Source organism: Xyrauchen texanus, chromosome 10 (genome assembly GCF_025860055.1).
Source record: "Xyrauchen texanus isolate HMW12.3.18 chromosome 10, RBS_HiC_50CHRs, whole genome shotgun sequence".
Classification (NCBI taxonomy): domain Eukaryota; kingdom Metazoa; phylum Chordata; class Actinopteri; order Cypriniformes; family Catostomidae; genus Xyrauchen; species Xyrauchen texanus.
The window spans coordinates 15,601,386-15,624,270 of NC_068285.1; the positions used below are offsets into that span (position 1 = coordinate 15,601,386).

The 22,885-nt window shown below is 37.6% G+C and overlaps 1 protein-coding gene across 1 annotated transcript; it reads left to right on the forward strand.

The window, feature by feature from the left end:
- The first annotated feature begins 1,122 nt into the window (after positions 1-1,122).
- LOC127650597 (sorting nexin-27-like) lies at positions 1,123-22,328 on the forward strand. Its single transcript, XM_052136102.1, has 13 exons — positions 1,123-1,896; positions 7,896-8,127; positions 9,314-9,506; positions 9,797-9,861; positions 9,969-10,073; positions 10,207-10,285; positions 12,103-12,266; positions 13,245-13,334; positions 15,081-15,230; positions 15,485-15,613; positions 15,867-15,926; positions 16,017-16,065; positions 16,978-22,328. The coding sequence occupies exons 1-13, from the start codon at positions 1,580-1,582 to the stop codon at positions 17,043-17,045; spliced, it is 1,701 nt and encodes a 566-aa protein (XP_051992062.1). The 5' UTR covers positions 1,123-1,579; the 3' UTR covers positions 17,046-22,328.
- The last annotated feature ends 557 nt before the right edge of the window (positions 22,329-22,885 follow it).

The window sequence follows — 22,885 nt, forward strand, 5'->3', positions numbered from 1 at the left end:
AGTAATGTAATCTAAATACTTTGGATTATTTCTCCAGCACTGGTAGATTTTTTTCACTTGTTTTGACTATAAAAACTCTGTCAGTGCAGTCAGATAAAATACACATGTTAAAAATACATTCTCTGAAAAACCTAAATATCTTATGAAGTGTTGTTTCTAAAACAAGACAAATCAAATCAATCTTGTTTTAAGAAATTTTAGATTGTTTTACAGGAAAACAAAACAAAAATTATTATCAAGAATATGAGTTTTGCCCTATCTTCCTAGAAAAAAGAAATTATGATCCAATGTGAATTTTCTTGATAGAAAAATATGATCGTGTCTGGTAACATGTGCGTGTAAAATGGCTCGAAATAGCATATTAGCTTAGCATAAATCTGACAATTTACACAAGGTTTATTTATATTTCTTCAGCTCAAAACTTACTTCAAACGTACTTCTCTGTCTGCTCGTATGAATGTAACATCATAAGAAAGTGTTTCACCGCTGTTCAAATGCAGTTTGAATCGCATCATTTACATGTATAAATGTTTTCCATCTGAAAGAACTAAATATTAAATGAAACAAATGTCAATAAAATGCAGAAAGCTCTTAAAATGATAAAAAGTAAGCTCTTCAGTAATCAAAATACTTTTTGAATGTAAATGTATTCTAATGACCAATTATTTAAACTGTAACTGTAGTGGAATACAGTTACTTATATTTTGTATTTTCAATACGTAATTCCGTTACATGTACTCCGTTACTCTGATTACAATCTAGTCAACTTTGAGATATGCAAATGCAGCTAAATTTCAGACAGTCAGCCACACTGTTTACAGTACTAAAATAACAGCGCAAACCATGCTGTTGCCCATTCACAGCAAACGAAAATGTTAAGTTGTCTGTCGTTTATTAGCCACAAGGGGGCAGGAAATATCCACACAAGATCCATCGTTCATCCACTGAGACGCACATTGAAGAAATAAAACAAAATAAAAATGTGAAAAACAATAATAAAAACAAAATCCTAGTAAAATAAAAATGAAGAAAATACATGAAAACTAAATAGATTATATAATACAAAAAAATTCAAACAAATACATAAAAAAATAAATACAACAAAATAAAAGTAATGTTCTGTATAACCTACACGTTGTGTATATCAAATAGTTAGCTCGAACCCGATGGCATCGGCTTATACATACACTGCCATCTAAAAGGGTCTAAATGCACAACATAATCTTAATAATGTGTGACTGGACAAAGTAATATAAGTAGTTTAATTATCATGTCACATTTTTGTCAGTTGCTAAGGTAAACATATTTGTGGTTCAATATATGACACTCTCTTACTTTAATCTCTGCCTTGGAAACTTATATAGCCTACACCATATGACTCATTACATAATTTACCAGCGCAAAATATTACAAACCAAAGCTGTCTCCCTCTAAAGGTCCAGTACAAACACTGAACACAGTCTGTGAAGGAAAGTGACAGAAGTCTTGTGATGGTTGGCGGGTCAAGCGTATTTCTAGCCTGTTGTTTTGAAGGTTTAGTCCTGCTTGAGAAGAGGGGGGTTAAAACCCCGAGTTAAAGATGGCGGAAATTGAGGGAGAAGAGAGCCCTCGTCCCGCTTCTCCGTCGCTGATACCCCCTGTTAACGGTCCCGGGATGGTCGGATCCGGTTCTGGCAACCTGACGCCGACCATGGTGACTTCGGGTCCGCGGGTGGTTCGGATAGTAAAGTCAGAATCGGGTTACGGATTCAACGTCCGCGGTCAAGTGAGTGAAGGCGGCCAGCTGCGGAGCATTAACGGGGAGCTGTACGCTCCTCTCCAGCATGTCAGTGCCGTGTTAACCGGGGGCGCGGCGGACCAGGCCGGTATCGTGAAAGGAGACAGAATACTAGAGGTGTAAGTTGTTTATTTCCCACTTTATTTTCATTTTTGCCGGGAAATTTGCCCTGCACTCAGTCCGTTACAATGTATCAATTCTGCGCTGCGTTCTGACGTCATTATGTCACAATGACTTGTAACATTCTACATTAGAACACTGTTGCAGTTTGACATACTGGATAGTTATCGGTGCTCAACGTTGTTTCTGCGCGTATAGCAGTTCAGCACAGTGGTATGTTGGCATGTTTAAGCTTTCTTGGGCCTGCATGCCAACAGTCTCCACTAAGGCAGTAAATAGATCATTATAATGTAAGTGAGGAGACAGATAAGACGTGCTAGAAGCGTCTTTGAAAGTTCACAGCTTCCATAGTATATATGTCTACAAAACATTCATTGGTATATCATACCTGTTTGCTGTAATCTACATTGCGTCAGCCTTGAAGCTGAGAAAACTGCTCTCAATGTCTTTCTGGTATAAATCTGAAGTGTCTCGGCTGAATGACTTGTTGATGTTTTATAAAGACAGTTGCATGATCAATGCAAGATAGTAGATGTATGGGAAATATTCTATCACATGCTTAACTTACTGCAGTTAATAGATGTAATATTTACATGTTAACTTCCAAGATAGCTCTTTTCGAGATTAATAATGTCAGCAGTGCCGCTATTTTAGCCTAGAAAGTGCACCAGAGTCATATTTTTTAAATGTTTATTATGTTATTGCTTTAAATTAGCTGTTACATGGTTTACTGCATAGAGCCACTGTGTCAACACTGAGAACCGTTATTAGACAGAAGATGTACTACAATGATGGTCCCCTTCAGCAAATGTTTTGCAGACCCTCTGGATTTCGTGCTAATTTATAAAGTGTGTGTGTGTGTGTGTGTGTGTGTGTGTGTGTGTGTGTGTGTGTGTGTGTGTGCATGCTTATCATATTAGGGTGAATCTTACAAGAGCAAAAAAAATTAAAAATTGAAAGTTTGGTTTGGCCAGTTATTCCATTAAATTAAGTAATCTTTAAAAAAAACTACATTTTATTAATTTAATTTTGTTAAATTACATAATTCAGTTCGATTGAATTTTGTTATGAAATTGAAATGTCTAAATCGTAAAAATAGGCTAAATATTTTTTATGTGTTGTATTTGTTGTAGTGACTTTAATTTGTCAGAATTTAAAAAAAAGAAATGAATGTTATTTGGTTCGGGATGGTTTTCATTACTTTATTACAGAATCTGTGAGAATTAAAACTACATGATTATGACAAATCATAATTGTCGATTATTTCCCTCTATATTGTAATTGTAATTCATTTAGATGAAATCAATTTACATTAAAATGCTTATTTTGGGTGGATCAACTTCATGGCATTTAATTTTTTTATTTTATGTAGAACAAGCATCCAACAAACAGCTGAGAACTGTTTCTAAATTATTTGTTAGCTGTTTTATCATTAAGTGAAGACGGTCCTCAAACGGTCAACTTCACATTGATCATTTTAACAGCTTGAAAAATAAAATTGTTATTAAAATTTAGAAAAATATATATACACAGAAGCGAGCTGTGGATTTGTGAATGCTCTACCGCTGCACATTAAGGGCACCTACACATTAGGGAAAGCTTTCACAGAGTGTTTGATACATGGGAGTGTGAAAGGTCTGTTTGGAAGGCACGTACCACACAGAGAAGAGGTGGTCACGGATAGAAATGACTATTTAACATAGATCTTTTTGACAATGCACCAGTAAACATTGAAACTCTTCTCCAGGTTCTCTCCCTCCACAATTAAATATGGTGGAGTTTGTTATTCGATTCATTGTGTGGCCCTAATGAGATTCAGTGAGAATTACAAACAATTTAAAAGTGAAAAGTGCTCAAATTGATTGAAAATAGTGTCACACTGCAAGCAGTCCTAAAAGCAAGGGTGTAGCCAGGAAATTACTTTTGGGTGGGCCTCAATAAAAATGGATCGGCCAAGGTTTTGCCCCAAAACTTGTAACAACATTTTCCTTAACAACAGCAAGTAAAGACGCTGACTATCAACTCCTGGAGTAGCATGTTCGAATCCAGGGCATGCTGAGTGACTCCAGTCAGGCTTCCTAACCAACCAATTGGCCCGGTTGGGTAGAGTCATGTTGGGTTAACCTCCTCGTGGTCACTATAATGTGGTTCTCGCTCTCAGTAGGGCACGTGGTGAGTTGTGCATGGATGCCGTGGAGAATAGCGTGAGCCTCCACACATACTAGATCTCCACGGTAATGCGCTCAACAAGCCACGTGATAAGATGTGCGGATTGATTGTCTCGGATGCAGAGGCAACTGAGATTCGTCCTCCGCCACCCAAATTGAGGCAAGTCACTACACCACCATGAGGACTTGGAGCACATTGGGAATTGGGCAGGCGAAATTGGGGAGAGAAAAAAACAACAACTGTGTAGTGGTGCATACAAACAGTTCTTTCACACTTTCAGAAATCAAAATGTATGCATTTCTTTACTTTTATAAATATTTATTTGAAGTCAAAGAATAATCTCTATTATTCTGGTGGGCCTGGGTCTAATTTGGATGCGCCCAGTTCCACATCGGCCCACCCTTGGCTATGTCAATGCCTAAAAGTAGTTTTCGTTTAGTCTACTTTAAGCAAAATAGATTTTCTGTTTTTTTGTTTTGTCATTTTTGGTTGAAATATGGCCAGGCCATGTTTGCCTGAGATTCATCAAATTACTCTTGGTGGTGTTACAGGTAACATGATCTGTGTTATAGTACTTCGACTGATCATGGTTACAGTTATATCTCATGTGAAGATACAGTGTTCCCATTATGTAACTTGAAAAGCAAAAGTTAAATAAGGATTCATGCAACAAAATGTGCTAAAGATATAATTCTTCATAATGTTAGTTCCTGTCAGTAAACTAAATGTTGATGGTGTGCTTGTTGTTGGTTTCAGTCAATGCATTTTCCCAGGTAATATAAATCATCTGAACTCATCTAATTAGTGTGTAGTAGATAAACTCCTGGCTATGTCATCAAAGAGACCATTCACAATAGTGTCACCATTCTTGTACTGCACACTTACTAGTGTTAGGACACTAGAAGAGAGAGCTCGATTTTAGTTTTTACTGTCCCTTATAATAAATAACCTGTGGAATTAAAGTTTAATGCAAGATTATCCTAAACCACCCCATAGTTTAGGGGTGGGCAACTATTTTGGTAAAGGGGCCTCATCGGGCTTTAAGTAGTGCATAGGGGGCCACATTGTATTCCTTTTGAGATACAATGTTCTCTTTTGATTTGGTTTTTGTATCTTTTAAGCCCAGAAATAGTTGTGTACTCAATTTTCTGAAGTGTATCTGTGACTTCCTGTTAATTCATTATTCAATTTAACAATCTCTACATCAGGGGTCTGATTTAATAAAAAAAACATTTGAAATTTATAGAACTTTTAATGCAACTTTTGTCGCAAAGCGGGCGAGTTTACTTATTGATTTCTAAAACATTACCCGTTTACATGCTAAAAGGGTCATGATGCGGGTCTCCTTGATGGATTGACTTTCAGCACACAACTGAATAACACAGGCTTCATGACTATGATGAATAATTACTGCATTAGTTAGATAAACATACCGGTGCGAAGGTACTTCAACGTTTCTAAATTGCACAAATAAAAAATACATATACATATTCGTCTCTGGCTTGCTTTTGCTCGCATGTCAATGATGCCGAGATCTACTTTTATATTGAATTTAATCACTGAGAAGGTTTACCTGCAAAGTAGCACCAAGCATCACAAGCAGCCTCAAGAATGGACACAGAGTAGCCATATCACACTTTACCTTGAGCAAAATATTGCACTACAGATTGCTACGTTTTTTCAAAGGGGAAAGCGAGAGATAGTAAAAGTGCACTTGCATGCATGGTTGCCAGATTGCACAAAATAAGTATAACATTTGGCAGAATATTTCCAATTTGTGCAAGTATAAATCTCAAACTGGGGTGATGCATCTCTTATCTGGCAACCCTGAGTTTGTTAAACACTTGTGGAGACACGTTAGGTCCCAATGCAAGTTAACTGAAATATCCAATGAAAAGAAGAAAAAAACACTTTTGCAATAAATGAGCCTCGGGCCACATTAAACCATGTGGAGGGCCTGATCCGGCCCACGGGCCGTATGTTGCCCATGTGCTGCCATAGTTCCTTCTTTTTTCACTAATTTGTTTCTTTGAAATTTTAAACTTGACATTTATTCACAACTACTTGGAGCTGTATACACAGTAATGTGGTACAATGGCTGTTGCTAAATGTATCCAACATTCTAATATTACATTCACTGAAAATGCCATGAAAACATTTAGGCCTTCCTGAAATTAAGGAAGGAACTGCACAGGACTGTAAATAAACCTTTGATAAGGGTTATTAGGGGTGTCCAGGTTCTTTTCATACTGAGCCTAAGTGTACTTTAACATAGGGTTTACGTTTTTTACTTCTATGTCTGCTCTAGATGTAAACGTCACAATTTAAATCAAACAACATGCCGTTATGTATATTGCTGCTTTTATTTAGTAGGATTTGGTTTTTTTTTTTTGGTAAATTGCAAGATGGATGTCTATACTTATGCCTGTAAATTCAATAATGATTGTTCCTGTAAGGTGCCATGTGTATATAGATTGAAATATTGTCATTCTATGAATATTCATATATTTTTAAATAAGAGACGCATCTGACTCATATCTGGTTTGTTTATTTGGATGCTGTGAAGCTAGGTTGTTATCCTATCTCTTCATGTTAATCAATAGGTCTTTAATTCATCTTTGTCTGTCCCATCGAAGGCAAAAATGGACAATGTCAAGCAGCCTTTATACTAGGGTTGAGTGATTAATCAAATTTTATTTTCAATTATTGTTTTGGCGTATTCTGTTTCGCCATTAAACTCCCCGACGTTATATTTTTAAAGCATCGTTTTATAAAGTTAAAATAAGAAGGAAGCGGGTTTTGAAAATAAACTCAGAAACTGGCATTTCTATGTGCGGTCAGCGCTACGTCTATGTGCGTGAAGTGACCGCGGAAGAGATTGAATCTTCTCCCGGCTGATGCACACTCTGGAGTGGGGACACTCGTCACTCGCACGTGTTTGCTGCTGCTGGATTAGAAGGTGATGGCTCGTGACGTAGTGAATCATAATATATGTGTCACGTTCTCTGTGTGTATCATATCATGAAGAAAAATGTCGCTAAGCAGCTCAATTAAAAAGCTCTATTTTTTGTGAGTTAAAGAAAGATCAAAGTGAACAAAGGTGGCAGAGTGTAGACTTAGGATTTGTTGAGACTGCAGGCAAATCAGATTTGTTTCTCAAATCAGATCTTTTCAGGCAGATCGTCCAAAGAGAGTCCAGTCTATGGAAAAACTACACAGTAGTTTTCACTGTGGTTTATTTGTACTTTAAACTTAGTTTTAAACTAAATTATTTTTGAAATCATAAAATCTTTCCATTTTTTTCATCTTTTTGTGTAGCCAAGTCAAAACAAAAACTACATGGATTGTTTTCTATAGTAGAATGGCACTGTTGTACTGAACACGATGATCTAAACAAGAATTGTATTTTTTTGTGTGTGTGTTCATCTGCCTCTGTTTTTGAGGAGTATTGTATGTCAGCTCTCCATCTACCTGTCTTTATCCACTTAACTTTTACACCCCTCTTATGAAATATATCTCCCTCACTGTATAGCTCCATCTGTTGCCTTGCTTATGAATTAGTGATGGTGGGAATAAGTGATGGACAGATGGCATGAGCTCTTTGTGGTTTACAATGATTTCTAACTATATTGAGAAGCCATTGACCCTCAACCTTTATTATCTGAAATCACACAACCCCCTGTGAAATGACAAAGAATGCCCTCAAGATCATTTAGAGTAATTACAGCCCAGGTGATGAGCCTTCCCACTTTCCCTCTCCTGCAGACCGACACATGACCATGCCTTTTCACCCCTGAAACATGAACTGTTTTCTCCATCTCTCCTGCAGAAATGGTGTGAGCGTGGAGGGGGCGACACACAAGCAGGTGGTGGATCTGATCAGGGCTGGACAGAGGGAACTGGTGGTGACTGTTCTCTCTGTGCCAGCACAGGAAGTGGAAGGGCTCGATACCAGTGAAGAAGGCTCTGTGCTACCCAATTATGACTATGGCGACAAGCAGGCAGTCCCCATTTCAATCCCTACATACAAACATGTGGAACAGCACTCAGAGAAATTTGTGGTGAGTTCTGCATTAGACACCATTTTCAATGCAGCAACTAATCACTTTTAACAAGAGAATAAGAGTAATGATGGTCAATTTACTTCATAAATGTTGCCCACATAAATTCGAGAACAGTCCAAAACAACTTCGTTAATGTACTTATAACTAATGTACTTCGCAAATGATGTAAATGTTATTAACTTTGGAACAAGGGCGTAGCCATGAAATTACTTTCTGGTGGGCCTCAGTAAAAAATGTTTGTGCCAAGTTTTTGTTTATTATTGCTATTATTATTATTATTATTATTATTATTATTTATTTATTTTAATTGTCCTTAACAACAGAGGACTGCCACATTCAAACAGTTCTTTCACACTTTCAGAAATCAGAATTTATGAATTTTATTTAACTATTTTATAAATATATCTTTGAAGTCAAACAATAATCTCTAATAATCTGGGCCTGGGTTTAATGTGGGTGGGCCCAGTCCCACCTCGCACCATCGGTGGCTATGCTTTGACATTGCTGTTGTCCCACTGCTTTGACATTGCTATTGTTGACATTTAAGTAATGAAATTTACGTAATAGAGTGCAATAGAGTGGGGTTCTCAATGGGTGTAATGATTTTTAATGATGACTTCTAAACCTTTAAAATAGTACAACAATGAGCTCCGAGGTTGTTAATCGATTGTTTATAATTCTGTTGAACCCATCGGTCTGTGTTTTTTTTTTTTTAAATAATTTGTAATAGTGGAATATCTGAAGGACTACACTCATGGTCCAGCAGAGAAAGTTCCACCAATCAGTGAATGGTGGCCAACAAGAAGGGCAAACAAGCTTTTAAGCGATCGCATTAGTCGATTTGAATGATGCAGTCGAGTCAGTCTCTCTACACTCTCAAACTACTTGTGTATTTGCAAATATCTGAATGTTTTGCAATGAAATTAATATATATTTTTACTACACTTATAATAAACTACTGTTGCGCTCCAGTTGTTGTTTGGAAATGATTTGAATTTCATGTGACCAACATAATTTGAGAAGTGCATTTTGTCTAAGTTGTTTTAGAATGATTGGAATTCTTTTGGTCATCATTACCAAGTCAATTTATAAAGTGTGTGCAATTTGTGTAATTAATGCTGTACATTTGTGCCGATCATTTTTTTAAGCATGTTTCCAGTAAGCTCTTTCTCTTTTTTCTTAGGTCTATAACATGTACATGTCCGGCAGACAGCTGTGCTCAAAACGTTACCGGGAGTTTGCAATACTTAATCAGAACCTGAAGAGAGAGTTTTCCAACTTTACTTTCCCAAAGCTGCCAGGGAAATGGCCCTTCTCTCTGTCTGAACAGCAGCTGGACGCTCGCAGGAGGGGACTGGAGGAGTATCTGGAGAGAGGTGAGACACATTGACCTGTGATGCAGGTTCGAGTTAATTTATGTAATTGATTTCTGTACACACGACTTCAGTTCCTTCAGGGATATTTTTGTTTAGTCATCTCTTTATGCACCAATGCAATAAACCACCATGGGAGTGTTTTTTTTATGCTTATTTGTCTTTATAGAGTATCGTAGAGAGTTTGTGGTTGATGCATTAGATGAATGATGAAACAGTATTGTAATGAGCGTGATTGTTGTAAATGTATATCCTCTCTCTTTCTCCCTCACTATCTCTCTCTTTTTCTATAGTGTGCTCGGTGCGGGTTATCAGTGAAAGTGACATTATGCAAGAATTTTTGTCTGAATCAAATGAAGTAAGTATGTGTGCACAAATACTGAATGTTGCTTTGCATGAATATAGTTTGTAATTAGCTAGTTTGCACACCATTGCTCTTGATTTCAATGTCTTGTTGTGTTTAAGAACCATAACGGTGTAACCGATGTCGAGTTACGGATAGCGCTACCTGATAAAACCACAGTCTCAGTGAGGGTCCGGAAAAACAGCACCACTGACCAGGTTTACCAGGTAAATCTTCACTTTTCATAGTTGTGCATAAGTATCTATAACTCCAACACCTGGGTGGCCTCAACTATGAGATAAACAGAGGCTCATTCTAGAGATATCTAGAGATAGAGATATTTTTTTCTCTCTCTTTCAGGCTCTTGTCGTGAAAGTTGGAATGGACAGCATGATGGCCAGTTACTTTGCTCTCTTTGAAGTTATTAACCACTCCTTTGGTGAGCAATCTCTCCATCTTTCTTTCAAGTTTGTAGTTTTCTGAATCTGTTGAAAAGGAAGAAGTCTAAAATTATTGAGTTAATTAGAGGTGCGACTCTTCACTGGCCTCACGATTTGATTAATTATGAATCGATTTATAACGATTCAATTGACCCTTCACTAAGCCCCGCCTTAACAGCGTTTCTAATAACTTACGTAATGTCACTCTTCATGCCAGGCCACATTAAAATATTATCCATTCCGTTTATTAGAATATTTTGCCAAAATCCGTGTCATTCACGGCAGTCTGCAATTGGGAGTTCTGCAGAGCTTGTCAGAGTGAGAAACCGAAACCAAGGGGGCGGAGCTTAATGTCAGTTACAAAACGATTCTCAGTGCACCTTGTTCTCTCTCTTCTTTTTTTTATCAATACATGCACTCTGTATTAGAATAAATCAATCCCTAGTTTGTTACTATAACCACAACTATTGGTTGCTTGTTCAGGATGGCTACATGAGAAATCTGCTTCTGTGTGCGTGCAGATGTCAACTTCGCCTTTCAACACCACAGGTGATAGTAAAGTGACACAAATAGCGGGATGCTGCTTATAAAATCGATCAAGCATTTCGTATACACACTGTTTCGTATACACATGACACTGCCAAATAAATAGAGAGAAATGCATTGGGAAGCAGGAGAATAAAAACATTACCCATGTCTCCCGAACTGCTGTCTCATTATTTTTAGCTGTTTTGTTTTTTTTCCCCACTCTGTGCACTAACAGGCTTGAGCATGTTTTTTATTTTAACGTGTTATTACTAATAAACCCTCCCGTTGCTATGAACTTAAATACTTGAGAATTTCAGGATTGTTGTTTTTGTTGGGGATGATGGCTGTGTGGTTGTTACTAGGGATGCACTGATCCGATACTTGGATACCGAGGCTTTTAGATGGAGCGAAAAAAAAATGACATAAAAGAACCATTAAAACACCATTAAAGTATTTCATATGAATCCTGCATTTTATTCAAATCCACTTGAAGATGTGCAACAGCTCTGTGAATCACAAAAGGCTGTGTTTTAATAAGGTAAATATATAAAATGTATGCGCAGCTCCAGCGTGTCAGTGAATGGTGCTGCTCTGTTTACACACACACTCGTGGCTATTTATAGCCTTCATGCAGTGCGCCGCAATATTTGAGTGTTACTCACGAATAACATCTCAGATGTAGATGCTCAATAGTTTGGTTCACTTATAATATGCATTTAGAATGGCACCAGAGGGGCATTTTAACAGAATTTGAACAAGAAGCGAATTAAACTACTGTGAACTTGCCTAAAAACAGACACTTGCAGGACTTCCTGGAGAGTTCAGAATGTCAAAATAAAAGCGTGAGGGTTTTAAAGTTAAAGGTGCACGATTGAGATATATCACTATTATAATATATTATTATTTGTTTACATATGATCATTTTTATGTTGAATGGGTTCCAAAAAAATAACTGTGTGAATGAAAAGTGAACTGATATCGTACAACTAAATTGAACAAAATAGAGATCTGAATCCAGATACAAGTTGAAAACATTTTTGAAAAAGTCTACTGACGACTTATTCTGGAATTATTGTTAATTTTGCATTGACATTTTTATTTCAGTTAACCAATATAGGGCAAGTCAATCTTTCTTATAACGTGCGAATGTAACCATAGTTTGCACCTAAATGCGATGGGTCCTACAGTTACTGTTACTGCAATTGATTTTATGTTATTCTATTTTATTTATAGTATTTAAGCAAAAACTTGAACAATCTTGTCTCACTTTGGGTATGTCTTTTCTCAGTGCGTAAATTGGCTCCTAATGAGTTCCCACATAAGCTTTATGTTCAGAACTACACGTCAGCAGTGCTCGGCACGTGTCTCACAATGTGCAAATGGCTCTTCAGCACAGAGGAAGAAGAACTGCTGCGGGACAACCCTCTGGCCCTGCACTACTGTTTCTATCAGGTCAGTCCCATCGGATTCAGATCAGCAAGGCACTGTTCAATCAATTGTCCGCTTCTAGTTGAATCTGGTTCTTTGAAGCTTTTTGCTTTCCCCTAAAATACACTTATAATGTTAGTCAATGCTTAAGTCAATAACAGCTCAAATTGTTTCACTCCTCCTCTGACTTTCAGAATTGAACAAAAAGGCTTTTTTGCTACTGTACCTTTAAGAATTCTCAATGTAAATTACCTCTAAAAGGAAGGATTGAAAAAGGTTCCTTGTATTTTTTAGAGTATGGCGATATATCACATTGATCTTGTTTATTTCAAAATGGCAATGGAAGTCCTGTTTTCAATGATATTTCCTCAACTAGATATTTCAATCATTTTTACATTGCTGTGTCAAGGATCAGATTATAGCTCTTAACTGCTGCTCTCAAATTTGATTGTAGTTTGATGTAATAAATGAGATAACGCATGTACAGAAGTGTTTGTGTAGAACATTAAATACAGCCTTTTTGATAGTGTGTTGTAAACAAGCAATAAATGGAAACTTTACAATTTAAAGTAAATACAAACGCATCTAGGAGGTGAGTGTGAGTGTATGTCTGTCTATGTGTGGCCCTGCGATGGACTGGCGACCTGTGCAGGGTGTCCTCCGCCTTTCGCCCAATGTTAGCTGGGATAGGCTCCAGCCCCCTGCGACCCTGTACACAGGATAAGCGGTTGACTATGGATGGATGGATGGACAAACACATCTAATGGACTTTGTACAGCTAGTAAAGTGTCTTGTTAAAGTATTATCTAATACCACATGTCCTAGTTTAGTGTCTCTTTGCATTTTATTTGCAATATTTGCATAGCTGAACAAGATGCCTTCATTTGTGGCCTAAAGTATATCATTGGCTTGCGTTCTGTCAGTTCTTCAACTTAACTTCAAATGATCATATCAGTTAATGCAGTTCATCTCTTACTTTAGCTTTTTTTCTCTTTCGTTCAGGCACAGGAAGATGTGAAGAAGGGCTTCATTAAAGCAGAGGATAAGGCGTACCAACTGCAGAAGTTAGCAGAACAGCGGAAGATGGCAATGGTCTCTGATCCTTTATTTTTTTGTAGAACTTAAAAAAAACATCCAGTGAGCGGCAGTTCTGCGGATGGAAACGCCCTCTTGATGAGAATAGCATCTCAAAATGCACAACATGTCGAACCTTGTGGCGAATGTGCAACAACAGCTGAAGACCACGTTGGGTTCCACTTCTGTCAGCCAAGAACAGAAATCTGAGGCTGCAGTGGGCCTACTATCTGCATGTCACAGCAGAAATTGAGATTCATCAGACCAGGTGATGTTTTTCCAATCGTATGCCATCCAGCTTTGGTGCACCTGTGACCACTGCAGCCTCTGTTTCCTGTTCTAATCTGACAGCCCATCCGCCTCGATGTTCAACTATGTTCAGAAAGGCTTTTCTGCATAGCACTGTTGTAACTTGTGGTAATTTGGGTTACTGTCACCCTCTTGTCAGCTTGGGCCAGTCTGGCCAATCTCCTTTGACCTCTGTCATTAACAGCACTGCCGCTCGCTGGATGTTTTTTGTTTTTGGCACCATTCGTAGTAAATTCTAAAGACTGTTAAACTTGAAAATCCCAGGAGATCAACAGTTACAGAAATACTCAAACCAGCCCATCTGGCACCAACAATCATGCCACGGTTGAAATCACTGAGATCATATTTTTCCCCATTATGATGGTTGATGTGAACATTAACTGAAGCTCCTGATCCATATCTGCAGTATTTTATGCATTGCACTGCTGTGGCACGATTGACTGATTAGATAATCGCATGAATATTTAGGTGTACAGGTGGTCCTAATAAAGTGCCCTGTGTGTGTGTGTGTGTGTGTGTGTGTGTGTGTGTGTGTGTGTGTGTGTGTGTGTGTGTGTGTGTGTGTGTGTGTGTGTGTGTGTGTACAATTTATATTAAATATATTATAAAAAATAAATGTATAATGTATTAATTTATTTAAAAATTATTTATATTAAATATAAAATGCTATTGTTCATGTCAGATTTTACAAGTATTATTGGGTGAATTGCACAAAAACAGTCAAGAACATGTCCAGGTCACATTTCACCTTAAAAATCAAAAGGAAAAAAAATAATAATTAGTAACACTTTACAATAAGTTTCCATTTGTTAACATTAATTAACAGCATTAGTTAACATGAACTATACTTATTAAGCATTTATTAATCTTAGTTAATGTTAATTATAACATATTAACTAATACATTTTTTAAATCAAAAGTGGTAATAGTTAACAATAGTTAATGCATTATGAACAATGAACAGTTGTATTTTTATTAACTAACATTAACAAAGATTAATTTAGGATGTATCAAATATATTGTTCATTGTTTTTTCATGATACATAATGTATTAACCGTTAGTGTTAATGAATGGATCCTTATTGTAAAGTGTTACCGAATCAATTTTGCTTAAAGAAATAATTTAAACAAAACAAAGAAATAAATAAATAAAAGGGGAAAAAAGTTAAAAAAATTAATTGTAAATTGAAAAAAAATTATGTTTTTTGTTTTGCATAAAGGTAGTCTTTATTACTGGCTTTAATTGGTGCAAAAACATTGCAATTCAGTATTTTCTTGTAGAACAGTATAATTATAATACAACTGTAAATCTATATATTACAGTAATGAGAATGTAATGAAAATATCTATTGACGCTTTTTGTCATGCAACAAAATCTGTGAATAATTTGGAATTTAAATGTGCACGGACTGTTTAGTTCAACACAAAATAAACAGTATGTTTTATCCGTTTCAGTATCTGAATCTTCTGCACTCATGTGAAGGGTATAACGAGGTGATGTTCCCTCACTGTCCATGTGACTCACGGAGGAAAGGTCATGTGATCTCGGCCGTCAGCATGAAGCACTTCAAACTGCACGCCTGCACGGAGGATGGCACTCTGGAGGTGGGTGGGGCTAACATGACAGAATGTGTGTGCAGGAATGAGTGATCTCATCAGTATCATATTTGTAGACATTTACAGTCATGTGACTTGGGTATATGGGACACATACCCAAGTATAAAATGCTACTCATTTTGGATCAGTGTTTTTAGGGGCTTGGTTGTATATATTGAAGGTTTAGATGGACTGTATATTTATTAAAGCTTATCACAGAACTTGGAGAGGGCTTGTATGAACTCTCTGCCTCTGGCACACAGAATCAGGTGATCATCTTTGAATGGTCAGAGATGCAGAGATGGGACACAGATGAGGAGGGTATGGCCTTCTGCTTTGAATATGTGCGAGGACAGAAGAAACCTCGCTGGGTCAAAGTTTTCACTCCTTATGTAAGTCACATGCATGCATACAAAAACATTCAGTAGTTTAGACAAAAGGATTTGGAACAACATGAGGGTGACTGAATTTTCATCTTTGGGTTAACTATGCCTTTTAGGCTAAAACAATCTCCTGAATAATAGATTGTTTAAAATAGTTTGCTAAAAAATCAGAGAGAGGATGTGTCAGTGCTCTAATAGCTACCCATTCAATCACTTGTTTTCTATTAATGCCCTGACTGTGTGTATATGTGCTTGCCCTCAGTTTAACTACATGCACGAGTGCTTTGAGAGGATTTTCTGTGAGCTCAAATGGAGAAAAGAGGTATTTGTTAACTTCCACACATTTCAGCCTTTGTTTTTGTACCATTTCTTGTTATTTGTGGCTAATATGTTTCTCTCGGATGTGTAACAGGTTGAAGAAGAGGCCTCGGACAAAGGCAATAAGAACTGTAGTAATAACGGTGAGAACCTTTTACCCTCTCATTCTCACACACATAAAGTACACGTTTATGGGTTTACTCATGTGATGTGTATGTAACCGCACAGTAACCTGGTTAATTCTTACAAACACTCGAGTGTGTATATGAGCTCACATGTCATGCATGTGATCCTCATTTGAACTGTCAGAGCATGAAATGAACCCTGGACCTTCTCGAAAGGTAAAACAATGGGAATTTATTCCTTCCTATTGTGTAAAATAAAATGCAGGAAATGCATTGATTTAAATGCACTGTATGCTGTCATAAATTAGAAGTACTCATGAGGATGGTGACTATGCTTATTATTGAACTTGTTATTTTTTATTCTGCAAATTATGTATTCCCATATTTATCATACAATGGAGATAAAGAAGCTTAAGTGTTACATAGTACATACTTTTCTGTACTAAACTGAGGAAATTACATTTTCTTAATTTAAAAAGTTTAAGTTGTACAAAGTAATTTTTTGTTCGTCCTAGATTTTATACTGACCCTATTGGTGTAGATCACACAAAAATTTTTCGGTCGATGTAATTGTTGAACTACCCAGTTCCCAAGCATATGTCACTGATTATTTAAAAAATATATATTTTTATTATTTTTATTAATTTTATACAAGTATATTATTTTAACACATTTTCATAACTACAAATTATTTATTTTGGGGATTTATTATTATTTTTATTTTATTTTTTACACCATGGAAAACATTGCTTGCACATTTAAAACATCCCAAAAGAAGGCATAAATCCATGCAAAAAAACTTGGAATGCTCAAAAAACTTGTAATAAAACAAATTAAACTTTAAACATAAATTACAGTATATTTATTAAAAAAAATAAATTAAAAAAAAACACACACATCAATACACAATTGAAATATCTCGTTTCGCAGATTACCTCTCCCCGCTGGAGCAACAGAAGGGTTGGTGCCACCTAGGGGGCGAGATTGCCACTTCATAAAACTCCTCTCAAAGTCCCACTGTAGAACTGCAGAAGTGGTGCTGAATCATCACACCAGAGGACCACCATAATGACCATGTTACCACGGCAACACCCCAGCAACGCCATACCAAGAACGTTTCCACGGAGACAATTGTGTGCCTTTTCAGATGCAGAGCGTTCCGTATGGCAGCCACATCACCATGGCAACACAAAATGCCATTATGATCATGGCAAGACAGATGCATAATAAGCTACAGTGCCGTTTCACACCCAATCAAAAGCACCAATGGAATCTGCTGTCATTTCCATCAATAGATACTTTGAACAAAAGAAAAAAAATGCATAGGACAAGACCTAGAGATCTTCCATTCCACTGGTTCAGGAGAAAGGCTCTTCTTACTTTCTGCTGGTTGGAATTTCAAGAACATGAGCTTAAGAAGAGGTCTATTGACTCAGTTAACGGGGAAGCATAGAAAAGAAAGAGGAAACACTTTGTGATATGGAACGGCAGTCACTATCACAATGGTTAAAGATTTTAATATATATGAGAAGGGGAAAGCTATGCATAAAAAGTCATTATAGGAAGTAAATAAGTGGGATAGCAAGGTTGCCATACAGATGATTCGTATGGTTGTTCTTTTAGGGGAAAGATGGTATGGCTAGATTTTTATTTTTTTTTTCTCCCAGTTTTGCTGACTACAATTATCTCATATAGTGAACATTTTTACATTTATTTCAAAATATAATTAAATTAGGAGTAAACAAGTCTGTGGTGGCAGTATCATGGGAGCTTTTTTGTATGCTGAATGTGTGTGATTGTGTTGATTGAGAGAGAGAAAAAAATGTAAGAAAAAAGATTTAAAGATAAAGTTTTGCGTTAATTCAAGTGTAGTTTCCGCAAGCTCTCTGTAGAGGGTGCAGGCTTCTCATGCAAACATAAGGCCTATATATTTGAGACATGATATATGTCCGTTTCACTCTGTATGTGGGTTCAAAAGTGAGTCAGTTTTGTTTATTTATGTTTAATTGTGTTTTGGCTACAGAGGAAACATCGCTGAACCGTAACTGTGTTTGTTTTAGTGTTATTTATCGTCAAAGAAAGAGGATAGCGGCTTCCCCGGGATCCGTCATAGCGTACCTGTTGGTACGATCTGTTAAAACCGCTACATTTAAGGGACGGACTAAGAATATTGTGAATAGTTTTAATAGTGTTTCTTAACATGACCTGAGGCACTGTGAGGCCATAAGTCTCTATTCAGTAATAAATGTCCTTAAATGTGCTAAAATAGCCAAGACGCTTTGCGTCTTTTTGTACCACCAATTCACCCTAAAAGCATTGTTTTACTTGTTGGAAATATTTTAACAGCATAGCACGGGTCTAACAGGGGAACTTCAGATGCTCCCCTACCTGGTCGGATGGCAAAACATCAAACCCCCACCATAAAGGCCAAAATGTGCTGCCCTGTTTAACAGTGCTATTTCTTAACAGACATGAATGTTTAATGCAAGTCAGAAGCTTTCACTATTCCATTTCAGCACAATACTGCGAGAAATCGTCTAACCTCGGTTCCCAGAGATGAAGGGAACGAGACATTGCTGAATGCTTTGGGGAAATTCCTTTTCCACAACCTAGTTGAAGCCTTTGTATCATAATGCCAATCTAACGATTGGCATTGTTGTTTGAGTCCCGCACTTTTAGGTGCGCATTTGCCCTATATAAGCGGGCGCTCGCACACCATTTCTTCTGAATTTTCTGACCGAGGACAAGAACATACCTCGAAACTCTGAAGTCGTAGTTGGGCCAAGTTTGCAATGTCTCGTTCCCTCCATCACAGGGAGCCGAGGTTACAAGAGTAACCAGAGACATTCCCTATCGATTCAGTTCACGAGACATTGTCCCATCATGCTGCGCCACGTAACGTAATACCCTTGGATGCACCAGGGTGTAAAACACTTAGAAGAATATGTAAATAAGGTCGCAGGCTCGTTGGGTGGTGACTTAGTATAATATCTCTTTCGTGTATATGAAAATGAGTAACCCCACATGGTGAAAACCAGACAGAAAATTAATCTTAGTCTGAGGATGTGTATGAGTCTTATAATACACACAGTATAATTTAACCCTTCATACCAGAGGTGGGAGGTTTTATTATTTTTATTGGAAATGCTTGTGACTTCTAGTGGGAGTAAATTGTGTAGCGGAGTACTGTATTAAAATATAACTGGTAGCCTGCCATGATAAGGGGCTCGGGCTCACCCGCCGGGTGCTGGAATAGTAAGTCCAATGCTACGTCTAGGTTATAAAACCAAGCAAACTTGTTTTGCGAAGACTATCCTGCTGCAAAGCATATATCCTGTAAGGATATACCATAAGTCTATGCCCATAAAGAGGCCATGCCTCTAGTTGAATGCGCTTTCACGGCAATAGGGCATCTTACGCATGTGATTCATAAGCGAAGGCGATCGCATCGATGGTCCAGTGAGATCGCCTTTGTTTGGAGACTGACATGCCTTTTGTGCATCCTCCATAACAAACAAAGAGCTGATCTGACAGTCTAAACTGGCGAGTGCACTCCACATGCATGTGCAATGCCTGCACGGGGCATAATAAATACTAACTAATGCTAACAGCTCTTCATCCGAATTAGAAGGTGGACAAGAGAAAGCTTGTAGGTGCACTATCTGAGCCCCAAGGATGTGGAAAGCACCTTAAGCACATAGCCTTTTTGGGGTTTGTTGGTGGCTTTTGAAAGCCTGGGACCGAATTCCAGACATGAACTCTCAACCATGTATATCACCAACCCGTTTGACTTAAGCCAGAGCTAACAGCATTGCCATCTTTAAAGAGAGCACGCATAATTCAACCAATTCCATAGGTTCGAACGGGGGGCTCGTGAGCGCCCTCAGCACCAGATTCAAGTCCCATGTTGGAACCATAGCTTAAGAGGGGGTTTCAAACGCGATGCTCCCTAAGGAACTTTATGATTAGATCGTGTCTGCCTATAGAGGAGCCAGCCTCTGGGGCGTGAAATGCTGAGATGGTCGCTACTTAAACCTTAAGCGTTGATGAAGTAAGGCCTGCATCTAACCACTCTTGAAATAATGTAAAGATCTCTGTTATGGGGCAGTTCACTGAGTCTTTGATGCGTAAAGAGCCCCAATCCGCAAACACAGGCCATGTTAGTGCATAGTGGCATCTCGTAGACGGCGCTTTAGCCTGCAAAGTGGTGTTTATTACAGACTGAGCCAATTCTGGCTCGTTCGTTATCCTAGGGTTCAGGGGGCATACGTGTAGGTTCCACAGCTCCGGCTGGGGATGCCAAATCGTGCCATGCGCTTGAGAGAGTAGGTCCCTCCTCAGCTGTATTCCCAATGGAGTGCAACCTAATATCTCCATTTATGGAAACCATGGTTGGTTGGACCATTTCGGCGCAACCAACCGAACCGTTTCTTTGTCCTGTCGAATTTTACTGATGACAGGGTGGAGGAGACGTATCAGGGGAAACGCATATTTGTATGTCGTCGGTCACTTGTGGGCCAAGGTGTCCACTCCCTGCAGGGCTTGGGACAAGGAGTACCAAAGAGGGCAGTGGGCTGTCTCTGTGGAGGCAAATAGGTCGACTTCGATTTTGCCGAAGTGTTCCCAAATCCTTATAACCATTTAAGGATGAAATCTCCATTCCCCTGCCATCGGCAGGAGTAGCAGGGCTCAAACACCATTGCCAATCATAAGACTGGCATTATGTGATACAAAGGCTTCAACTAGGTTGTGGAAAAGGAACTTCCCCAAAGCGTTCAGCAATGTCTCATGAACTGAATCGGTAGGGAAGCACTTAACCACATCAGAATGCCCTGATCAGTGAATGAGAATGTTTGTGTGTTTGTCTGCAATAGATTGCTCTCTGGTCAGAGTAAAGACTGTCATTACAACAGCATAGTAGCAAAAATTGTTATTGGTCAAATCAACTTGATTGTCTTCAGTCCTGATCATTTCCATGTTTGATTAGTTCAACCAGTTTATTAATGTGAATGAAGAAAAAACCAGCATGTGTGTATAGTGGTTGTGTAACTTGTCATTTTGTCAGGACCATGTAAAAGAAGGTGTCAACCATGTAATGTTCACCAGTGCTATACAAATGTTAATTGTTTGATCAGTGTTTATTTTGTGTCAGTATGCAGGAAAAAGTATATGAATGTACTAGAATGTATTTATAACATGGATAATTATTAATAAGAATGGTTTTTGATATTAACTTGAAGTGCAGCAGTTTAAGATTGTCATTACCCTTACTACAACTTAAGACACTAACCTACTGTTAGCCTCCCTCTGAGTGTTTTTTTTCTTCAAGCAATATTCCAGATTCAATACAAGTTCAGTTCAGACGATATCATTTGTGGCAAAATGTTGACACCATGAAAATTATTTTAACTTGTCCCTCCTGTTCTTTAAGAAAAGGAGAATTCTGGGTCACATTGACACACTTGCAATAGAACTGAATGGGGCCAATCCATAAACGTTAAAATACACATTTTTGCCCTTAAACCAGTGGCGTAGACCCATGCCCACCCAGAATATTTGAGATAATTTTTTTAACTTTATTTATAAAAGTAAAATAAAATGCATAATTTCTGAAAGTGTGAAAGAACTGTTTGAATGCGCCGCTTCTCTGATGTTAAAAAATATATACATTTTTATTGAGGCCCACCCAAAAGTAATTTCCTGGCTATGCCCTTGCATTACCCCCACCAAAACTTGGCCCCATTCACTTCCATTGTAAGTGCCTCACTGTAATAATCAACATGATGTCACAAATGCTGTCGAGTGAGAGAAACTTGTATTAAACTCGGAACATTCCTTTAGCTTTAGGTCTGCTCACCTTGAACGTGTTATTAATGTTTTGAGTGTTTCCCTGTGAATTTAGAAATATCATTGCATTCCCGTCACGAATGACGATTTCGTGAATTGACGTGCAAACATTTAACAGCTATTTTTCTGTCTTCTGCGCTTCATCTGTAAATGTACTGCTTATGTGTGGTACTGACAGACTTTATAGACCTTTTTTGACAGAAAATATTCATTTATTTTTCTGCTAAATCAAGGATATTGAAGGCCTTTGCTGGTGTAAGTTTCGGGAGGGGTTTTGTATGGAAAAATATATAATGCATAAGTGAAAGAGATAAAGAGGGTGCATTATTTCATGTAGCCTAGCTAATGGCATAAATTAACAATATCGGGATACAATAGTTCCAGAGTTATAAAAAAAAACTTTAACAAACATGATATAGGTTGAAACATTTTAACATGCTATTTTAAATAAAATGATCTATTGGAAAATCTGTGTCATATGATTTTATTGCATAAAATGCCTTCTAATATCAGTCAAGATTATTTTGCACCCACCTTAGATGTTTATGCCTATCTACATTGAAATGTACATATCAATGAGTGTGAATACAATTTTATTAACTTTTTTGCAGTACATAAAACAGTCTTGAGCAGTGCAAAAATCCCTCTAATGAAACTTTCGATAAAGCCTTGCTGAACCTTAATTGATATAGTTGCCCCAGAACTGCACAGTGTGCCAACTGTGTATTGGCATGGCACTATACACATTGATAGAATGACTTAGTAATTAGTGCTGGAAGTATAATTAATTGTAATGATTAATATAGTAATCAATATTGTCTAGGGCAATGATAAGCTCATTTATAAAAAATTACAGGCCTATGTTAAGGTAATTATAAATATGACAGCAGTGCTAGCATGATGTTTTAAGTGAGTTAAAGCTGTTATAAATGTATTTTTTTTTTTTGTCACATTTCCCTACTAGCATGCCTGACATGTAATGTAAACAGAG